We start from the raw sequence: 22,513 nt of genomic DNA, 5'->3' as shown, positions 1-22,513 counted from the left end.
ATAGGTCAATACTCAATCAAATCACCATAACTGCAAGGATCACATTAGTTATATTTTAGGTTTTGACGTCACCTCACTGAATATAACTGCGTTGTATTGTAAACAGCATCGGAGTTGATGCGTACTCAGTTGGTATAATTGCTGTGCATTATGTGTGTATATACCGATTTCATGAAGAATGCACTTGCTGTATATTTCTATTATGACTTGGGTGGAGAGCTGAAGCGAGCATTGTGAATTCATCATAAAGCAATATGATGGTAAATCTACATAGAAATAATTATACAGATATTGCCTGGTCATCTGTTTAATGAATAACACTCCAACTCCTTTCCGAAGATATGCTTTTACCCTCAGGAGAATATTTTCCCTCAGTGCTGTGCCCTTCGAGCAAAATATAATCCCGGGGGGGGGGGGGGGGGGAATATAACTCCATCTGGGAAATGAAAGTATTATCATCTATATAGAGTGTTTTAGCAATGCATTAAGAACACAAATTTTGGTCTGCACCATTTGCCCATGCAGTATCGAAGCGTATCCCTAAAAAGGATGGAAATCCGACGAATATCCCATAGGCTCCTGTACAAAATTTGCTATTGAATATGAGAGCATATTCAACAGTTTGGGGCGCGTGCGCGAATGCGTGAAATATACAACGCGTACAACAATGAAAGCAATGCGATGCGCAGCATAATGCACAAATGACGTCATAATGAACTACATGCAAGTCGCATGTTAACGACCAAATTTGATCCTATGAAGTGATACTGGCATAGTGTGATAAGTGATATGACTTGTTAAATCAAATTGCTCCCTCTTTTTTTTTTGGGGGGGGGGTGGGATAGATGATAATGATTATATTAGATGGCTTTATTTCATGAAATACCAGAAATATTCCGCTCGTTAGGGCCAATATTCGACTCATCTGCGACTCGTGGAATATTTTCCCGAACTTTTGGAATATATATCCAGTATAATATAAATATTCAATCTCTAGGGAGAAATATCAGTGTAATAAACCCACACTGAATACTTGTTGTGAACAATGTCCACATATACACGTGGACGGAACTTTCATTCAGTGACCATCTCTAAGTGGTAAATCACATTCATTAGCAATACAGGTAATGAGATCAATTTGAGAGCCTCTTCATCCTAAGGAATACACTAATGGCTGACCTGGACCCAGGCCAGCTCGTTGGTAACCAATAATGAGAATAATCAGAACGACTTCCTGCCACAAAGATTCAAGTCCCATTCAGACATAGTGGGACTCAGCACTCGGCAACATCATGTTAAGTCCAGTTTAACTTTATTTCCATTGGTCTATCTCTGAACTAACATTATTGGATGCTGGAAACATAAATATTTTGGTGTGAATGTATGTTTACTCTGTTCTCTTTCGATGGAGGAGATTATATTAGTTTTCATTCCAAGATAGTTATGAATGACTTGATCTAATACGAATTGCGAGTCACAGAAGTAACTTGCAATGGTTGTATTATATGATCAAGATATTGAAATATTGTTCAGAAAATAGATAATTGGTAAATATATTACCCCTCATGACATAAAAACAATTCTTTCTTTTTTTGTTTCAGATTATGAACCTTGTTAAAAAAATACCAGTGAAATCTGTGAGATAAGTTCATGCAGCTAAGACATTTATCCCCTTACTGCAATCCAACTCACAAATGTAATCTGGAAAATATTATCAACTGATGTCAAATGTCAAACATTGACCCCCCAACTCTTCCCCTCGTATATTGGCCACAGCTGAAGTATAAGATATTTGAGCATTATTTGAATATTATAAAATAGCTGTATTAGTTTCTTCAGATGGAGCACACTGGGCACTCGCCGCAAGCGGCTCGTGCAAAGTGCGACTCCTATCTAAAGAAACCTCGCGTGCTCTGCATTTCCACTAACGCACTCGGCTGCATGCATTATTTGTATACTATTCACAGAGAATTATATAATAATAACAATAATAGCTTTTTTTATATAGCGCTTTTTGCCTGAGGATACAAAGCGCTGCTATTATTACCAAAGCTTTAGCTCGAGCTACCATCACCGGCGCTCAGTGCATTCAAGGAATTAATCCTGCCGGGTACCCATTCATCTCACCTGGGTCGAGTGCAGCACAGTGTGGATACATTTCTTGCTGAAGGAAAACACGCCATGGCTAGGATTCGAACTCACAACCCTCTGCTTAAAGGGCGAGAATCAAAACCACAAGACCACGATGCGTCCATATTTTACCGAGCTCAGAAATGACATCTGACAACAATCAAATGCCAAATGTGCAATATTGAGCGGACATATTTCGCACTTGGAGGAAAAATCATATGAAAGCCGGTCAAGGAATCGACCTGATAAACATAGTACATACCATGTCCACTTCTTCCTGTTCATCCTTGTTCAAGGTTGAATTTTTCTCTGAAGAATAAAAAAACAATGATGAAACAATAATTAACAATAGCATGTTGAAGTAAGGTTTATGGGATGTTGCAAGAACTTTGCAATTGATATCAAGTCAATTGTAGGACTCCAAATCATTTTGTTAGATTGACGATACGGTGCGCCATCTATCAGTTGCAGCAAACAGGCCAAATTTCTAACTTCGGGGTCAACATAGCGCGCAGGCGCAGGCAGAGGCAGCGCACAGTGCTAGTGTACTATATTGTGACTATGATTCTTCAAAAACAAAAACCATATAGCTAGAATTTACCAAGAACGGTCTAAATTTTGCAAAGAAATACGAGGCCAAATTTCTCTCCCACCTCCTGGACCCTAGTAAACAGCATATCCAGTCGAGCCACGTCGGCCTGCGCTGAATAACCGCATGCATGCATGCACTTGAGTACTAATGGGCGCAACAGATGTCGACTTTTTCCCCATGAGGCATTGCGAATTTCGGCCTGTCCGTTGCAACCGATAGATGGCGCACCGCACTGTGAGTCCACCAAATTGAAAACCATGTCTTTCATTGCAAATTTACAATCGATTGATGGTCTGCTTCTTGCATCAACAAATATAAATCCATAATTTGCTTTAAAGGTAAATGCTAGTTTTGGTAATGTAAGGTTGAGATAATTATATGTTTGGAGGTAGAAAATAAATGAAGTTCTAAATCAACAAACTCAATCAATCATGCTGAAGGGGGAATATAAGTGAAACAGACGCAAAACGAAGAGAACTTAAACCGAAGAAGTCTGGTAGTGCACTGTTTAATATCTGGGCTGCTTTGCCTCAGCTAAAATCAAATCATTCTATAATTTACATAAATATTTAAATTAGAAATAGCAACCAATCAAACTAAAGAAAATGGAAGGATCGAACTAAAATGTAAGAACCCAATTCATAAGATAAACCAATAAGGAATGAGATGAGATGACAAAGATGTCTGGTGATTATGTAATAATGGAAGTAGAAACTAAGGAGTCAGGTGAGGGATGGAATGAGTGTAACACCTGAAGAAAGAATAGAGAAGGAATGAAGATGACAAGAGAAACACAGGAAAGGCATTCAGAGTAGAATGAATGAATGACAACTGAATATCATTAAACTCAAATAACCTAAGTCCAGACTGCAAGGGCAGTACTGAAAAGAAATGCAAATGAACTAAAGTCTAGACAGAACATAAATGTAAAACACCTGAAGAAAACACAAGTCAAAGGAAATAAACAAAATAGGTAAATGACAAAATAACAATCCTACATAAACTTTTTCCTTCCAAAAAATTGTCCTCAATTTTCAAATCAAAGAACTATAATGAATATCAGTTTCTGCAAAACCAGATTTTAACAATTTTAACATCTAACATTATTTACATAATATTCAAACAAAAATCACATGATATAATTCATTATTTACAACATATTATTACAAATGTGTCCAAAAAAATTAAATTTGAAAAACCCAGAAGAATTTTAAACTTATTTGCATTGAGTAGCCAAAAAGGATTTTTTTTTTAGAACAATCATAATCTTGAACATATTAAGAGTAGATCATTTACTATTACAAAAGAATATGTAAAAATTTACCTCTTTTATTAACAGTAAATGTATTCCAACAGCAAAATACATGTTTCAAAACTTTCCTATTATTTTATGCCCAAAATGTCAGCTGGCATCAGTTCATAAACTTGTGGTTATACAAATATTTGTTCATGAAGACATTTTTTTTTTTTTTTTGGGGGGGCATATATGTTTAAGAGCATATTTTCAATTGATTAATAAATTTTGCTATTCATTTAGAATGGTTTATGATAAACAGCTTTTCTATAACACAAACATTATGCATGCAATGAACATATCAATGACATATAAAGAAATTTTGTAACTTTGAGATATACATGTAAGCACAAAAATGTTTTCAAAACTTTTCAAAAGTGAATGCTTCAGTAAACTTGATTTAAGAGCTGTAATGAAGGTGAAAATAGACGAGAATTATTTTGACAATAAAACATAGTTTTTGATGGTTTTTGGTGGGGGGGGGGCAAATTCAAAATTTTGTATATGACTATTTATGTACTGTATAAGAAAAATTGAAATTTTCAGTTGAAGTTCAATTTTTTTTTTATATATGATGCCCTTGTAAAAGGTTTTATTGAAGCATTTTGATAACATAAAAAATACATAACATCTCGAGATATATTTGCTTTCATAGTAAAATAGACGTAAATGCACATGAAATGCTTGGCACCTTCTGAAAAAAGGTTCTTAAGCAAAATGTTTTCTTGTAAAATTGCACATTTATATATATATATATATAGAATCAGAAAATCATACCAATGATCATTAAGACTTGAAATTTTGAAGAGTTTGCAAATGACATATGAGCACCGAGTTCACTAAAGAGTTTCTCATTTCAAGAGTAATTGTTCAAACTGGGAAATGTTCATGAGAGGAATGTTGGTAAGTATACATGGAAGATGAGTCTCTGAATCTATCTGGTGGGTTGATATAAGAGTCTCTCCATCTATCTGATGAGTTGATGGTATGGTTCTCAGGATACAGTTCTCTTGAAGGTGAGTAATCTCGGTATCTTGGTGGCGAATGATAGTGGCGATAGTCCCTTGTACGAGTTAATCGCGAATGGTGGTAGTCTCTTGGCGATGAGGATGTGTCATGGTCTGGATGAGCGAAATAAGAGCGCATGTGAGAGAGATCTTTCCAGGGGTTCTCTGGTGATTGCGGCTGGTAATCTCTCGGAGGTGAACGTGGTGGTTGGAGATCTGCTGGTGGTTTGCGAAAGTTGTTGTTGTTGTTGTGCCGATTCTTGCGATGTCGTTTCTGTCTCAAACTTCTAGGTGGATCTGTGCGTCTGATGAAATCTTTCGTTAGTTCGGTTATGGCGCAAACTGCGGTGCGGATGGCTGATGCTGGCATCTGGTCCAGTTTGGCTGATGATTCGTGACTTTGTGCTAGTTGACAAGCGCTGCATGTTCTTGCGAATTGAGTAGTGTCTCGCTTCATGCTAGGCCAGAAGAAGTGCTCAGAGATGGTGGAAATTGAGCATTCTAATGTCGTGTGATTATCCAGAGGATGGAAAGTATTCAGGACATCAGGAATCATGTTTGCTGGAACGACGAATTGGTGGTGTTCAGTTATGCGATCAGAGGCCATTCGTTTGCGGAAAAGTTTGCCGTCCTTCAGGAAGAAACGTTGGTATTGCCAGAGAAGTCGACGCATTTGGGGCTCAAAATCAGCAATCTCCTTGGTCTTGGGTTTAATGTCATGTTCTAGGAAGTACTTCAGCATTGAAATATTTCTGTCCTCATTCTGACATTCACTTACTTTGTGGTTGAGATTATCAAGGTCCATTGGCGCAGACACACGAGACGGCTCTGTCTGTGTTGTCTTATTGCACATCATTGCGGCAACATGAGTTGGAGATGATCGGGCAGATGTGGACAACAATGCCTGAAGTTGGGTAACATTGCCTTGAAGTTGTTGAAGGGCTCGTTCCAAACTATCTAGACGTGATAGCATGGCATTAGTGTCCGAAGAATAGTTGCGTGACATAGTGATCTGAAATCACAGCAAATTGTTATGGTGGCAAAATAAATGTTTAGGTGGAAAGGAGTAGAGTCTCTTAAAGATGTGAAGAGAGTCTTCAGGCTGAATAAAGAGGCAGTAGCAGACAAATATAGGTATTCGGGATATAGTTCAGAGATGATTGCGGTTTCACTTCGACCAGGTACTGCAGGTTTATGTACTCAGGACTAAACAGGAGTCGTCACTCACCAGGTAAGTTGAGCAGAAAGACGAATGGCTGTTGGAAAGCACCGGGTAGACCAAAAGACAGACGAGGTTCGTAAAAGTTTATTCCTAAAGCAGATGATAAAGGATGAGCATGCAGACAAAACTGAATCGTGGAACCGAGGAAAGTTGAAGAATAGCGTGAAGGTGTCGAACCGACGCTGCCACCAGTTGTAAGGTTGAGATAATTATATGTTTGGAGGTAGAAAATAAATGAAGTTCTAAATCAACAAACTCAATCAATCATGCTGAAGGGGGAATATAAGTGAAACAGACGCAAAACGAAGAGAACTTAAACCGAAGAAGTCTGGTAGTGCACTGTTTAATATCTGGGCTGCTTTGCCTCAGCTAAAATCAAATCATTCTATAATTTACATAAATATTTAAATTAGAAATAGCAACCAATCAAACTAAAGAAAATGGAAGGATCGAACTAAAATGTAAGAACCCAATTCATAAGATAAACCAATAAGGAATGAGATGAGATGACAAAGATGTCTGGTGATTATGTAATAATGGAAGTAGAAACTAAGGAGTCAGGTGAGGGATGGAATGAGTGTAACACCTGAAGAAAGAATAGAGAAGGAATGAAGATGACAAGAGAAACACAGGAAAGGCATTCAGAGTAGAATGAATGAATGACAACTGAATATCATTAAACTCAAATAACCTAAGTCCAGACTGCAAGGGCAGTACTGAAAAGAAATGCAAATGAACTAAAGTCTAGACAGAACATAAATGTAAAACACCTGAAGAAAACACAAGTCAAAGGAAATAAACAAAATAGGTAAATGACAAAATAACAATCCTACAGTAACGATATCAAAATGAGTTCATACAGAATCCAATGAAATGACCACCAAAGTGTCTGTTTGTATAAATAAAACGCATGTGCCAAAGGATTCTGGAAAAAATTGTGTAATTGCTGAGAAATCAGCAAATAAGCACAGGATTCGGGTAGAGCGTCGGGCCCGACGCTCAAAGCAATAATTATACACTGTCCCACGTGCGCTTATCTGTGTTGGGGAAGCTCAGTCTGAACATTATTCAGCGTAGATTTCAAGATTTCACAAAGTTCAGTTTATGTAACTGTACCAGATCTAGATCCTCGATGATATACTGACAATTAAGCCTGGTTTTACAGACTTTCTCATGAAATCAGTGTTTACTGCAACTACTGGAATTTATCTTTAATAGTTGAAATTGATGATTGATCCATCACTTGTAAATTTGCATCAAAATTTGTAATCGACTGCACACATTTTCTTCTAACACCCCCCAATAGCAGCAGTAGAATTAAAGTAATAATACTGAGAATGAAAAGCAAATGATGATAACAACAATAATGATCAGGAAATTCAATGATTATCACTTATTAATTGTAATATTTTCAATTAACCACAGGAGGGGAGGGGGCCTCGTCGGTATAGTTAGGTATTTTAATGATATAGGTCTGAAAGTTACGATTTGAAATGCCAAACTAAGTTTCTGTCTAACTGAGACCAAACCATTTTGTATCTTGTAAATATTTCATGTAAATATAAGAAACACTTCTGAAATTTTCTTAGTGGGTAAGTCCACTTGCGACTATTTCAATGAATATACAGTATTTCATTCATAGAAAGGGAAGGAAATATTATGTCTGATTATCTAATGAACAGGAAACTGATTTTCAATTTACTGAGAATAATGTCGTTTACAGGATATGTGTTCGCATATGATGACATAGATTACTATCTTTGATAGATTTTTCACTGAACCCTCATTCAAAGTTTTTCTAATTTTTCTGGTTAATTATCATCTCAAAATCATGCTGGATTTCCCCTTGAGCTGGAAGTCCAAATGCTCCAGCGCCTTTGTCAAACAAAAAATGTGTGGCACATTATCGTTCTGTAAAAACATTGATAGGCAATTCCACGATTTATTACACACACACTTTTGGTCATTGTTGGTCTCAGATTGGCTCCTATTTTAAGATGCTTCAATATCCTTTTATAGAATTTTCAATCATTTTGGAAACTTATTTTCAGACATATATAGTCCAATTAAGTGTGACATCATGGCCTTCAGATTATCTTATTGAAACATACAAAAAAGGTACAAAAGTTTTCTACCAAAGTGTAAAAAACCTATATAGTCCCATATGGCTAAAATGTTGTATGGTTTGAATTCTCGTGTAAAAGGACATTTGGGGCCAATTTTTTTTCTGTTGCGGAGGTAACCCCTTTGCATAAATTTACAACTTCTTTGTGAATTTCAACCACAACAAAAATTATCTGAATTGGAGATAGAGCCAAAATAAAGTTTGGAAATGTCCTATAATTCCTGGGCTTGCCCTGATGAATAATTTTAGGAACTGTTCACAAACTTTAATAAGGGAAAACTTACTTTTCCCGGATTTTCCATTCTTGCCTTTCAGTTGCAGTCGGTTCGATTGTTTCGGGACAAAAGCCCATTTTGAATTTCGAAGATATCGAAACCACATCACCTCCACCACTTCCTGTGTAATAAAAGGGAAAATGAAATATAGCTTTTTGATAAAATAAAACAAAAGTGTAATACAATTCCTTTTGGGTGCCTTTATCATTGCATAGCTTGTCATATTATGTTTCATTGTTGGTCGAGCATTCAATCATCATTCTCTCTTGAGAAAGTTTTAATATGCTCAAATATTTTTGATGTGTTCACAAAATTCCACATTTTCAGATATGTTTATATATGTTTCAAATCCTTGTTAGCATTATGAATAAGTGGAATTAAAAAATGAAATTAACTAGAGATGCTCGGCGGGTCACGCGGCCGAGCACATGTATCCCCCGAACCCACCGTGTCATCCGTCATTGCAATATATAGAGCTCACACGGAAATTTGACAAATAAATACAATTGTCATGGCGACCATGCCGACCCTGCCCACATTTTGCCTGTGGATACCAAATTTGATGACAATAATATGACGTAGCAGCATGACTCTGCATAACCTAAAGTATTGTCTAGTGTCACCTGTTGGGGAATACAATCATAGAGTAATCTGGATATATTTTGTAAACCTAACCCTAAGACCCCCACCAAAAATGATAGGCATATTCGCTTCACCTTCTAATATTGCTTCTGTGTGCCAACTGTTATGACAATCTGGAAAAAAGCAGAAATTACAGGTTTTACCAAATTTTCCACAAAAATATGGTTACCATGGCAACCCTGTCTCCACCCACTCCAAAATCATTAGGCGGCTTTGTTTTACCGTAATGGACCTTCATGATAAATTTGAAGATGATCGGAGAAGAATGCAGCCAGTAGAGCACTCACAAGGACATCTCTGCTATTTCCTCAAAAACTCTTGTTACCATGGCAACGAAGTCTCCGCCCACACCAAAATCAATACGCGGCTTTGCTTTACCATAATGAACCTTCATGCCACATTTGAAAATGATCGTAGAAGAAATGCATCTGGTCAAGCGCTCACAAGGACATCTCTGTTATTTCCACAAAAACTTGTTACCATGGCAACGATGTCTCCGCCCACACTAAAATCAATAGGTGGTTTTGCTTAACCATAATGGACCTTCATGCCAAATTTGAAGATGATCGGAGAATAAATGCAGCTGATAGAGCGCTCACAAGGAAATCTCTGCGGTGGCGGACGCGGCGCGCGACGAGGCCAAATCCATACATGTAGTATCCTCCGAACTCTGTTCGGGGGATACAAATCCTCCGAACTCTGTTCGGGGGATACAATTTTTTATTTTTTTATTTATTGATATATTCATATTCCACAATCATCAAAGTACATTTATAATAAATCATTTTAACACTGAAAAAAAATGCATAACACACAGGATTGAAACGTAGCAATGAAATGAAAAAAGTGGAGGGGCCTACTAAAAAGCAAAGCTTGTAAAATGTAGACCCCCTATCAAAATTTTATACAAGGGTAATATGATATAAGTAGAGTAAGATAATCAGCAAAATTCTATAAAATTATATATAAACACTGTAACACAAATGTATTTACACTATATACAAAATTGAATATTGACTTTAAAATAATCAATACTACCGTGGGTAAGTATGAGGTTCACAAAATATTTGATTGAATCAATAAGAATTCAGAATAAATTTTTTGATGAGTAATTTAAATCGGTTTAGATTAGCTGCCTCTTTTATTACTCTGTCCAGAGAATTCCAGAGTTTTGGTCCTGTGAAAAATACAGTTTTGCTAGAAAATACTGTTCTACTTTTGGGTAAGTGATAGTCATTTGAATGTCTCGTATTATATGAATGTAAAGTATTGTTTCTCATAAATTTCTTTTGTAGGACATTAGGTACACTATTTCTATCTAGCTGATACATGAATTGGAATAGTTGCAAGCGGTACAGGTCATTGACTTTAAGGATACGTTTATGACGAAACAATTCATCTGTATGAGCTCTAAAGGACATATTGCATATTATTCTCAGTACTTTTTTCTGAAGTAGCAAGACATTATTGAGTCTCGTTTGAGAGGCATTACCCCATGCCAGAATTCCATAATTAAGATATGGTAGAATTAATGCACAATACAACATGGATAGCGCCTGTGCTGGAAGAGCGTTTTTAAGCTTATTGATGACTCCAATATTTCTTGCCACAGTTTTGCAAATATTGTTGATATGAGCATTCCACGTAAGCTTGTGATCAATAGTAAGACCTAAGAATTTTGTTGTTTGTACTTCTTTGATTTCAGTATTATCTAAAAGTATTTGATGCGGTAGATGTTTCAATGAATGACTAAAAAGCATATAATTAGTTTTTTGCAGATTCAATGACAGTTTGTTGGCTTTAATCCAGTTTGTTACTTTTTTAAATTCTGCATTCATAGTGCTCACAAGTACATGTGGATCATGATGTGTAAAGAAAATATTGGAATCATCAGCAAAGAGAATAAATGAGAGAACATGAGATGAATTTTTCATATCATTAACATAAAGTACAAATAGCAAAGGGCCAAGAATACTACCTTGTGGAATTCCACAGGAAACTGGCCTTGTTGGAGATTCTGATTCATTTACTGTAACAAACTGAATTCTATCAGTAAGATAACTCCTAAACCATTGTAAAGCTGTCCCTCTGATACCGTAATTTGATAGCTTACATAATAGTATTTCATGATCTATTGTATCAAACGCTTTTGAGAAGTCGAGGAATAACCCTACGGTGTGATCAGAATCGTCAAAAGAAGTAGATATTTTATTTATTAATGTCAATATAGCATGAGTTGTATTATGTTTTTCTCTAAAACCGAATTGATTATCACATATAATACTATATTTCTTAAGGAAAGCAATTGTCCTTTTATAAATTATCCTTTCAAGAATTTTTGAGAACGAAGTTAACAAAGATATTGGGCGGTAATTACTAGTAATTAATTGGTCTCCCTTCTTGAAAATGGGTATAACTTTAGCTATTTTCATCTTCTTTGGGACCTGGCCAAGCTGCAACGATAAATTAAATATATGAAGCAGAGGATCAGCAAGAGAATGTATAATGTTTTTCACAACTCTATTTGTAATGCCATCATAACCGGGAGTCTTTTCTGCTTTCAAATTAAATACAATCTCAAGTAATTATTCTCTATGAACTGGAGTAAGAAATATTGAACTTTCATTTTGTTTATCCAAAAAGTCCTTAAACGAATTTTCTACAGGCATAATATTTCCAGCTAACTTTGGTCCAGTTTGAGAGAAATATGTATTAAATTCATTTGCTATAGAATGAGTATCTTCAACCATATTTCCATCTACACATAATTTATGAACAGCACTAGATTTGTTAATTTTGTTTAGGGCCCCATTTATTGTTTTCCATGTATTTTTAAGGTCGTTTTTATATGAATTTAATTTTTCTGAATAAAACCTCTTTTTTGCTATTCGGAGAGTAGTTGTTAAGGTATTTTTATAAGACGTGTATCTATTCCTTGAAATATCATTTGGATTTGATATATAAGAAACATACAGATTATTTTTCCGATTTATAGACCTTAATATCAATTTTGAAACCCATGGGAGCTTTGGAACACGTTTATAATCGTAATTTCGATATTTCTTTAAAGGAACACAAGAATCTAAGCAGTCATTGAAAGATTTCAAAAATATGTCAAATGAGTCATCGACATTCACATTCGAGTTATAAACGTCAGACCAATCAACAGAGCTTAAATCTTCTTGAAGGCGTTCAATATTTTTATCACTAAAGTTGCGACAGATCCTATATTTCTTTTCCATTTTTGCGAGTGATTGCATTGTTTGGATATGGGTAAAAATAAGAAAATGATCGGATATGTCTGTCGTTACAATGCCAGCTTTCGGAAGAGGATGAGAGTTACAGAATATATTATCTATAAGCGTAGCAGAATGATCAGTAATACGGGTTGGTCTAGAAATAATAGGCAAAAAAGTAGAAGATAACATTAATTCAAGGAAATCATTTGTTAAAGAGTGATTACTGGTCAAGAGATTAATATTGAAATCACCAGTGATGATACAATTGTTATTTATCAATTCTCCGTTTTGCAAAAGTTCATTAGTAGCAAGTAAAAAATCTTCTATACAAGAAGTTTGAGGAGGTCTGTAGATGACACCTATTAGAGTTTTCTTATCTTTCTGAATTTTTACTTCTACAAATAAGGATTCGATGATTTCATTCATATATTCAAATTCATGTCTAATTGCATAATCAAATGAAGACGGAATATATAATGCTAGTCCACCTCCAATTTTATTTTTCCTATTGTTTATAACAATATCATAATTCGGGAGGGTGCATAAGGAATTCGGGGTTTCCGTGAACCAAGTTTCAGTAAGAGCAATAATTGGGGGATTGGCAAACTGTGTATTTTCTAATAATAATCGTAATTTCTCGAAGTTTTGGTTAGCGCTTCTTATATTCAAATGCAAAATAAAAACATCATCTTCTCCAATCAATTTAGCATAGTCTTTGAATGAATTTTCTGTATAATATGGAGAAGAGGAAAGATTGTATGCTTTATCATGAATATCAAATTCAACTTGAAGTTCATCAAAATTATTTGTAAGAATATCAGTAGAAAATCTATCAAATGGAGTATGATGATTTGAGATAACATTGCTTTTATCTTGATGATTTAGTAATAAGAAATCATCATTATTCAGATGATAAAAGGGGAAATCACGCATATTATCCACCATTATGAAATATAATATATTGCCATTTTAAAACAAAATCTTTGTAAGCTAAGCATATAAAGCATTTTTTAGATTTGATACCATCATGACCCAAAATTCGAGTTCGGAAAATACTACAGTTGTAATAGTTAACAAAATAAAGATTATCTAATACAATTATTAACGGGCGATGAAGAATATTTGCACACAAAAATAAGTAAAATGACCTCCATAAAATGTCTGGTATTGAAACATTATTGAAAGGGCAGTGAAGGAATGCAAAATATACCACGGAAAATAACACAGATATTGAACAATGCGAAAAATTTTGGGACGAGAATTTCATAATAAATGAAAAGAATACTGGAAAATCGAATAACATGGAATGGATGAAGGATAGTCCTACTACAGTTTGGAAAAGTCCTCTCTGGAATGAATGATGATGGGTTGACACTTCTCATCCTTCCTTACATAGATTCGGCCATTCTGGGTCCACAAGAACTTGTATCCGGCATCTCGGCGGGCCTTGTTGAGATCTTTCATTAGCTCCTTAGTGGAAGCGATCAAGTTTTCATTGAGGTAGATCTTGCCATCGCTGTTGTATCCAAGATCTTTTGTGCTGAGGGTCTTCAGCTTTCTTCTTCCATCATACATGATGTTCCGAGCACGTCTTGTGGTGAATCGCACGATGATTGGACGGGCTCTGTTATCAGCTTGGCGCTTGGAACCCAGCCGATGAACCACATCGAAGTCGGATGCTGCAAGCTCTGGGCTGATGTGTTTTGCAATATTGAGTATGATCCTTTCAGGAACCTCTCCCGGTCGTTCTGGTACACCTGCCACCTCCAAGTTGACTCTCCTGTGGTACTGGTCAAGATCGTTAAGCTGGAAGGTCAACTCACTGAACCTCTTCTGAAGACAGATGTTCTGCTCCCTCAGTTCTCTGTTCTCCTTTTCAATCTTCTCGGCCTTCAACTTCATTTCCTCAAATTTCTCGTTGAGGAACGACAGCGAGTTGACAATGCTACTTTGTCCCTCTCGTACACTGTCGATCGACTGCTCCAAAACGGTCAGCTTAGCATTCAAGGAATTGGAGAGTTTCCCTAGCTCATCCTTGATTAGTGATAGAAGATAGCTCTCATTCGTCTCTACGTTATCACCAGAGTTGTTTTTCGACGACTTTCTCTTCCCAGACATCGTTGACGTCACAATGACAGGAAATAATTAGAATTACGCGCACAAAGAATGGTTGCGCAAAGAGATACCAGTGATGCGTTCCATCCAGGCCAGTATGCGTTTAATGATGCGTTGCTAGGCAATGACGCGTAAATGAAGTTATTTTTAGAAGTTTATTGACACTTTCCTCTTCAAAATGATCGAAATTTCAAGCAAAAAACGTTCGATAATATCCAAATAAGTTATCCAATTGAAAAATGAGTATATCCTTGATATCCGCTATCCAGTTTCTGATACAACCATATAAATCGTTTTCACAAAATGTCAGGAAACACGGCAAAATTGCACAAAATGTCAGAGCACTTTTAAAACACGTCTGACCTCTCCAAAACTTTTGGAACCTTTTCAAAGTGAGAGCATTGCAAAAACATAGAAAACAGGGTTTTGGTTATAGAAGGCTAAGCGGTTCGTAATGATGAATTCTTGTCATCTGAGGGGACATCATCTTGGACTTGCTGCCCTTTAATAAAACATTTGCACTTCTTAAAAGTGGCCTTACCCTGAAAATATAGAAATTTAAGGCCTGTGTTCTAATGCACTTTTTTCTGTATTACTATATGTTTTTCATCATGTTATTGAACACAGAAACAAAAAAATAAAATGTACCACATCCATCAATTCCATCCATTATTCCTTCATTACAATTGTTAAAAAGAAATAAACATATTTTCAATAATTTTTTTTTCTTTTTCTTCTATCATGAACAATGTATTCTCTCCTTGTAGATTTAGAATGAAGAATCCTATTTCTGGAGTATTTAGGAGCTGTGTAGGCCATTTTCTTTGTAATATCCTATCTTAGCACTCACCTTGAGTTTATTTGTGATACCCAGTTTGATGAGGGCGTCGACCTGTTTCTTGAGGATTAGCTGGAAGACCTCGGCAAACGACCAGGTGTCATCTTCTTCTCCAGGTTCATCTGGTGTTTCGTCTAACAAGAACAGAACGCAGGGGGAAAAAATCACACTGGGGCTCGGGGCAATATCACACTTGAAATGCTCAAAAGAGCCCTGGGGCCCGTCTTACAAAGTGCTGCAATTGATCCGATCAATCACAACTATGGAAAGCCAGCAACGCCCGCATGTAAAATGCATGTTTGTTCAAAATGTTTTCTAGATATGATGTACATTACATAAATTCATTGTTTTCTTGACAATTTGATGTGTATGCCTTTGTTTACAAAGAATATTTTGCAAATTTCATGTAGAAAAATTATGACACTGATGGATTTCCATAGAATTACGATTGATTGGATCGATTGTAACTCTTTGTAAGACAGGGCCCTGGAAACTCAAAACGGAACCCTGGGCCCCATCTCACAAAGAGTTGCGATTGATCCGATCGACCACAACTATGGAAAGCCAGCATCGCCAACATCTTAAATGCATGTTTGTTCAAAATATTTTCTGGATCATACATCTATCGTTTTCTCGAAAATTCAGTGTGCTTCTCTTTGTTTACAAAGGACATCGTGCAAATTATGATATATTGATGGATTTCCATATAGTTGAGGTTGATTAAATCAATCGCAACTCTTTGAAAGATGGGGCCCTGGAAAATTCCCATTCATTGTACAGTTAAAGCTTATCCATTGTAGAAGATTAATGGAGTAAAATGTGAAATGTAGCCCTCCAAAATGAAAAAAAAAATCTTGCCTGAATAGAGGGCAAGAAGACTGAAGAGAACAACGGTCACATGTACATGTATATGATGGGGGAAAAATTACACAAGGGCTGGGGGTGATTTCGCCCCCAAAATGCTCAAAATAGCCCTGGAAAATCAAACACGTGGAACGCCTCTGGCAGTCTCGCCTGCATTACACGATTCGATATAGCAGCAGTGCTGACTTTGAAAACAGCTTTTGAATAATTACCGGTATTCACAAAAGAAAACATTCAATACTACAGTATGTCCATTAACCCAAAATAATCTTTGACCATGATCATGTGATCTAAGATGTGTGCAAAACAATCATTTAAACTTGATTACCCTTATGTCTATGTTTCATGAACTAGATCCATAAACTTTCTAAGTTATGATACCAATTTAACAATTTATACTCTCAACATGACCAAATTCATTGACCCTAAATGACCTTTGACCTTGGTCATGTGACCTGAAACTCAGGCAGGATGTTCAGTGATACTTGATTACTCTTATGTCCAAGTTTTATGAATCAGATCCATAGTCGTTGTGGCCCAGTGGATTAGTCTCTGGACTTTGAAACAGAGGGTCGTGGGTTCAAATCCCAGCCATGCTGTAGTTTCCTTCAGCAAGAAATTTATCCACATTGTGCTGCACTCATCCCAGGTGAGGTGAATGGGTACCTAGCAGGAATTTATTCCTTGAAATGCCGAGCGCTGTAAGCTAGCTGCTTGAGCTACAGCCGGGGTAATAATATCCGAGTCCTTTCGAAGCACATAGAGACGTTATTCATAATGTGTTTATACAAGAACCAACTATTATTATCATAAACTTTCAAAGTTATGATGGTACATGTATTTCAACAAATACCCCCTACTTTGCCAAAGTTCATTGACCTTAAATTACCTTTGACCTTGGTCATGTGACTTGAAACTCGCACAGGATGTTCAGTGTAGTGCTGTAGCCGAACCGCCGAACCGAACGGTAGTTCGCCGAACATGGCACTTCCGAACCGAACAGAACCGAACCGAACACTAAGACTTGGTTCGGAAGTTCGGCAAAAAAAAAAAAAAAACGGGTTTCAGCTAACAAATTTATAAGTTTACACCCTTTCTAATCATTATATTTGCGCATTCTCTATTTAATCTTCTTTGCAATTGTATGTTGGAAGTATGCGCTTATTTTGCGGTTACTAGATTTTGTTTTCATTTTCATGTTGACATTGTGGTTTTTACGGCCCTGATTAAGAAAGGAGATCCGATGAATGATGTTGCGCGAGCTTGCGCTATAATCATTTTACTGGCTTTCATCATCTCTCGCTCTGTGGCCGAATCGCCGAAGCATGGTAAAGAAAACCAAAACTGTATGAGTGTTCATTGGTTAAATCTAATTATCTAAAATATTGTTGTTTTTAGGTGGCGAACAAGATTCTTGTTTGAAAATCTTCAAAGTATTTTGAATGAACGAGCTCAATAAACCGAAAGTGAAAGATGAAGTACCATTAATATTACGAATTACGATACGATGTGATTAAGATCGTAACTCGTGTATTGTTGCGGCGGAGAATAAAGATCTGATTGAGATGATTTACATTATTATTGAGGTGTCGGCTCGCTACAGTACTGTCTAGTTTTCATGATTTTAGAGAGAAGTAAAGAGTTTTGAAAACGAGAGATCCAGTGAAAGTGGGAAATAAAGTGAGTGACTGTTAGAGATGAAAAGGAGAGACGCAAAACAAATAATATAGAAATGAGATGAGGTGAAGTTATCTTTTTTATTATTAACAATCAGATGAAAATAAAAATCAAACACTCATGAATGATTACGGTATAGCATATAGCAAGATCCACTTCCCCTCGTTGACAAGTTGAATGAAGATAAAGCCATGCGGAAACATTCATCTCTTGGGGGAAAATGACCCCCAATCTTTACTTTTTTCCCCTCCTTTCAACTTCTCAAATTAACCATAAACAATTCGATGATCACTCTACTCCCCCTGTCCCATTACAGTCGTAAAACTTTGCATCCCACTTGGTCTGTATGTTCATGGTCGAATGAAATCTGACCAATGAAATCATAGAAATCTCGGGAATTGCTCTTCAATCAAGTGAGCTGAGTTTCGCGAGCAGACAAAGCACGTGGCTGTATGTACCGATGCGACAATCAGCGACATGCGATTGGTGGTTTAGTTCACCCATCGAGCCAATTAGCGAAAGGCGCATTACATAAGCACGCTTTCTTCGACACGCCCCTGGCCCTACTATGCCTAGTTCAGTGCACTGCACTGGCGCTGGCCGCCTCGTATGTGATGCAATTGCCAATCACGTTTGGCCGGACTGTATATATAAATATTCATGAGCTCAGAGTCCCGCTACAAGGGGACTGCATGCGCTGGCCTAGCTGGTACGGGTACGAGTGCGATCGCGAGCGTAGTTAATTTGGCAAGTATCCAAAGTGTGGTCCAGGTATGGACGACTAGGAAGAGTCGCCATTTTAGAACTGTGAGTTACCCAATAAATCTGTCATCAGATAATCAAATTCGAGATAACAGTTGATTCGTTGAGCGCTATAACTTTCATAGTTTCATGTCAACAAGATAGAGATAAAATGGTTTGATGTGACAGAGGTACGCGCGAGCACATGCAGTCAATCAAGTACAAATTGTCTACCGGTACGCGCTATGTATACCTGATGAACTATAGCTTTATCAGTCTATCATTACCGGTATACGAACCCCGAACCGAACCAATGTTCGGCAAATTTCTGCCGAACCTTGCCGAACCGAACCGAACCCGAACATGGCGCCTGACTTGCAGCACTAGTTCAGTGATAGTTGATTACTCTAATGTCTCAGTTTTATAAACTAGATATATAAACTTTCACAGTTACAATGGCAATTCAACAAATACCTTTAACATTCCCAAAGTTCATTGACCATAAATGAACTTTGAACTTAATCATGTGACCTGAAACCACGGCAGGATGTTCAGTAATACTTGATTACCCTTATGTCCGAGTTTTATGAACTAGGTCCATATACTTTGTGAGTTATGATGTCATTTCAAAAACTTAACCTTTGGTTAAGATTTGGTGTTGACGCCGCCGCCGCTGTCGGAAAAGCGACACAAAAAGGAGCCCAGTAAAATCCCTTTTTGTTGCAGTGTTAAAGCTTCAACATTGCAGATTCAGGTACATGTACTATTAAAGTTGTCAAAAGTAGCCCCCGACAATTAAAAATGATTTTTTTTTTGGCCTGTTCTATGAACATACACAGAATTATGCAGAGGTGTGAGAGTTCAGCTTAGACAAAAAATAGCTTGATTTCAGCCTATTTTAGCTTTTCTCTGTCCAAAAGTATAGAAACTCTTTTAATTTCAGCTTTATTCATTTTTTTAGATATTTTTATTCGTTATCACTCAAACCTGTGATTATATTCCATATTATCAAGAATCTTGTTGGAAGATTGGTGGAAGGTCAATATAGCATCCCCATCAATCAGGTCACTTATCACCTGCAATGGTGGAATTTTTGTCTTTTGCTGATTGCTTCAGCCCTTAGAGTTATAATGAATGAGTTTTGAGCTCCTCTGTCTCTATCACATGCAGTGATGGTCGCGCAAGATCTCAATGCGCACATGCAGAGGACGCAAAATAAAAGTGCACTGCCCCTCAGAAATGTGCCTTTAAACTATGAAAAAAATTATGAACAGGCTGTGAAGTACAGTGTATCATTGATGGCCTAATTAGCAAGTTTATGATAAAAAGAAAATAAGGATAAAAATTGACTAATTATTTAGGTAAGAAACATTCGAGTATGAGCAGCCAGTGAAGAATCACTGAGAAGATGTTTGACGAAATATTCCGCCGGTCTCACCTGGCTTGGGAACCTTGGTTTTAGAAGCTGTTGATCTTTTGATGGTTCTTGCTCTCATAGTGTAACTACTCTGGCTTGGTTGACTCTCAAAATGAGAGTACTCCATCACCTGCATGGTCTGATGACAGGAGAACAAGTTCAAATTAAAGGGGAATCCAACCCAAATAAAAACTTGTTTTTATATGGAAAAGAAAAAATCGGACAAGTTGAAAGTTTGAACAATATTGGACAAACAACAAGAAATTTTTGAGACTTCAAATTGGCCGCATATGGAATGTCATAGTGATGTAATTAAAGGCAAGGACTACTCTTTCATGTACTCCAATACATATTATGGCTAAAATGTCATCTTTCCTAAAAGTTTTATTTCAAATTATATTTTCTTTCATGAGGACATAAAACAATATACTACCTGGGTTATATTTAGATTACTGCCCCAGGGGAATGGGTACTTAGGAGAAAACCACAATTCCCTGATAATAAAGTACATGGCCTATGGGAAAGTTGTCCTTGTCCCTTGTCATAATTTACTTCCCCAGTTGCCAATTTGAAATCTACATAGTATTAGTGATCTCAATTTTAAAACAGCTATAACTTTCCTATTGATTGTCCGGTTTCTTTCAAACTTTCACCATTCTGTTTAATTTATTTTTCTCCTTCCCAACACAACATTTTATGGCCAAGGCTGGATTCCCCTTTAAAAGTACTCAAACAAAAAGTCTGTCTGAGGACTAACGACATGAGTTAAACATTTCGGAAATATGAAAATAGATACAATGTAGGCCTACAATGTACACGTATACATGTATATTCATCATTGACTTACAATTTATATTGTCAGACAAATGGCAAGCTTCTGGCAGTCTCTCCTAGCCAGGAGGCTCCTAGAGAGAAAAAAATCATTCACTAACGTGTGCCGGAGAGTAAGCACATGCTAGTGAATGATTTTTATTCTCTAGGAGCCTCCTGGCTAGTCTCTCCTGCATTATGCAGATGGGGGCATCGTGGTCTAGTGGTTAAGACTCGTCTTTCAATCTTAAGGACGTGGGTTCGATTCCAAGCCATGTCGTGTTTTCCTTCAGCAAGAAATTTACCCACCTTGTGCTGCACTCGACCCAGGTGAGGTGAATGGGTACCAACAGGAAGTATTTCCTGAAAAAGCTGTGCTCACTGGAATTGGTAGACTAGCTTAGCCGGGGTAATATAGGAGTGAATGAGCACCTAGCAAGGTGGATACAAATTCTATATTATCATTATGATGCAATTTATTATAGCAGCATCTTCTATGACTCTATAGAGGATTAACATTATTTTTAATGAGAGAAAAACCAAATTCATTTGATAATAAAATCCCTCTTGCCCGGCATGCATATTCACACTTGAGGGCCACGTACACCCGCCATGTCCCTGAGACCCACAAAGTCAGCGTACCACACAGCAATCCGCTGAGCTGAGAGCTTCAATGACCCACAGGCGAACTAGTCAGGGCCTCCAAACTTCAAGCAGAGAAAGCCAAAATGTACAGTAGATCTAGATCGACATGTATATACATGGAGCAAAAAAGAAAGTGCTGGGTCACAGCGTCAGCCAACACCCAATCAGAAATGGCAGGGGCAAGGAAAAGAAAAAGAGAAAGGGAATTCTTGCAGATCTACAGTAACATCACTAACAAATAAACACAGGACAGGAGAGAACGTACAGTAAACAAATCTTTCATTTTTTTTTCTTTCAAGATTATAATCGACAGACAAATCTTGCAATAAAACCCAACCCGTCATCGTACTTGGTAATGCCATGGTAAATTACTTGTAGCTCCATGACTGAGCTACACTGTACAGTATCACTGATCAGCCGTAGCGAGTTAGTATTTAACTCCTCAGCGGAATATCCCAGTATCAGCCCCTAAGTTTCGGGGCGGTATTACCCTTCCGTCCCGATGCTACTCTCCAAATTTCTGGTCCCTTACCAAGGATCTTAAATATGCATTTAAACCAATAATAACAAGCTAAATAGGTACCTCAGACTGGCCATCACACTGACTACAGTAAAACAACCCATCACTTTCGTAAAATTGAACAGTCTCCCGACAAGTTTCACAGAAAGACATCTTTTTCTAGATTTTCACGATCGCAACTGTCATCGCCACCATTCTCGATCGCTCAGCTATGCGCTATTAGCTAGCTAGCTCCACGTGTGGAAGACTCTATTACAGATGGGGATGTTAAGTGTGAGGGACAAAATTAATTTATGAATTATGAGACCTGTTTTTTTTCCCTTAATATTCGGTTATATATTATTTCTAATACTGTTTTAT

General features: G+C 37.0%; 1 protein-coding gene across 1 annotated transcript; it reads right to left on the bottom strand.

Annotated features, from left to right (window-relative positions):
• Positions 1-827: 827 nt before the first annotated feature.
• On the bottom strand, positions 828-22,366 carry LOC129272608 (TATA box-binding protein-associated factor RNA polymerase I subunit B-like). The gene is made up of 5 exons (XM_064107780.1): positions 22,217-22,366; positions 20,200-20,317; positions 15,492-15,613; positions 8,655-8,766; positions 828-2,439 (listed from the first exon to the last, which is right to left on the bottom strand). Exons 1-5 carry the CDS (start codon positions 22,304-22,306, stop codon positions 2,360-2,362), a joined length of 522 nt encoding a protein of 173 aa, XP_063963850.1. The 5' UTR covers positions 22,307-22,366; the 3' UTR covers positions 828-2,359.
• Positions 22,367-22,513: the final 147 nt, after the last annotated feature.

The sequence above is a fragment of the Lytechinus pictus genome, chromosome 12 (genome assembly GCF_037042905.1).
Source record: "Lytechinus pictus isolate F3 Inbred chromosome 12, Lp3.0, whole genome shotgun sequence".
Lineage (NCBI taxonomy): Eukaryota > Metazoa > Echinodermata > Echinoidea > Temnopleuroida > Toxopneustidae > Lytechinus > Lytechinus pictus.
Note: the sequence above shows the minus strand (reverse complement) of the source record. Positions and strands in the feature narration are given on the sequence as shown.

Bases quoted from the DNA above. Each gene is read 5' to 3' on its own strand.
- LOC129272608 (XM_064107780.1), bottom strand. From the start codon at position 22,306: ATGTCTTTCTGTGAAACTTGTCGGGAGACTGTTCAATTTTACGAAAGT. The intron at 8,767-15,491 runs GTGAGTGCTAAG...TTTATTACACAG, and splicing joins GTATCACAAATAAACTCAAG to GAAGTGGTGGAGGTGATGTG. The intron at 2,440-8,654 runs GTAAGTTTTCCC...TTTATTCTTCAG, and splicing joins GAATGGAAAATCCGGGAAAA to AGAAAAATTCAACCTTGAAC.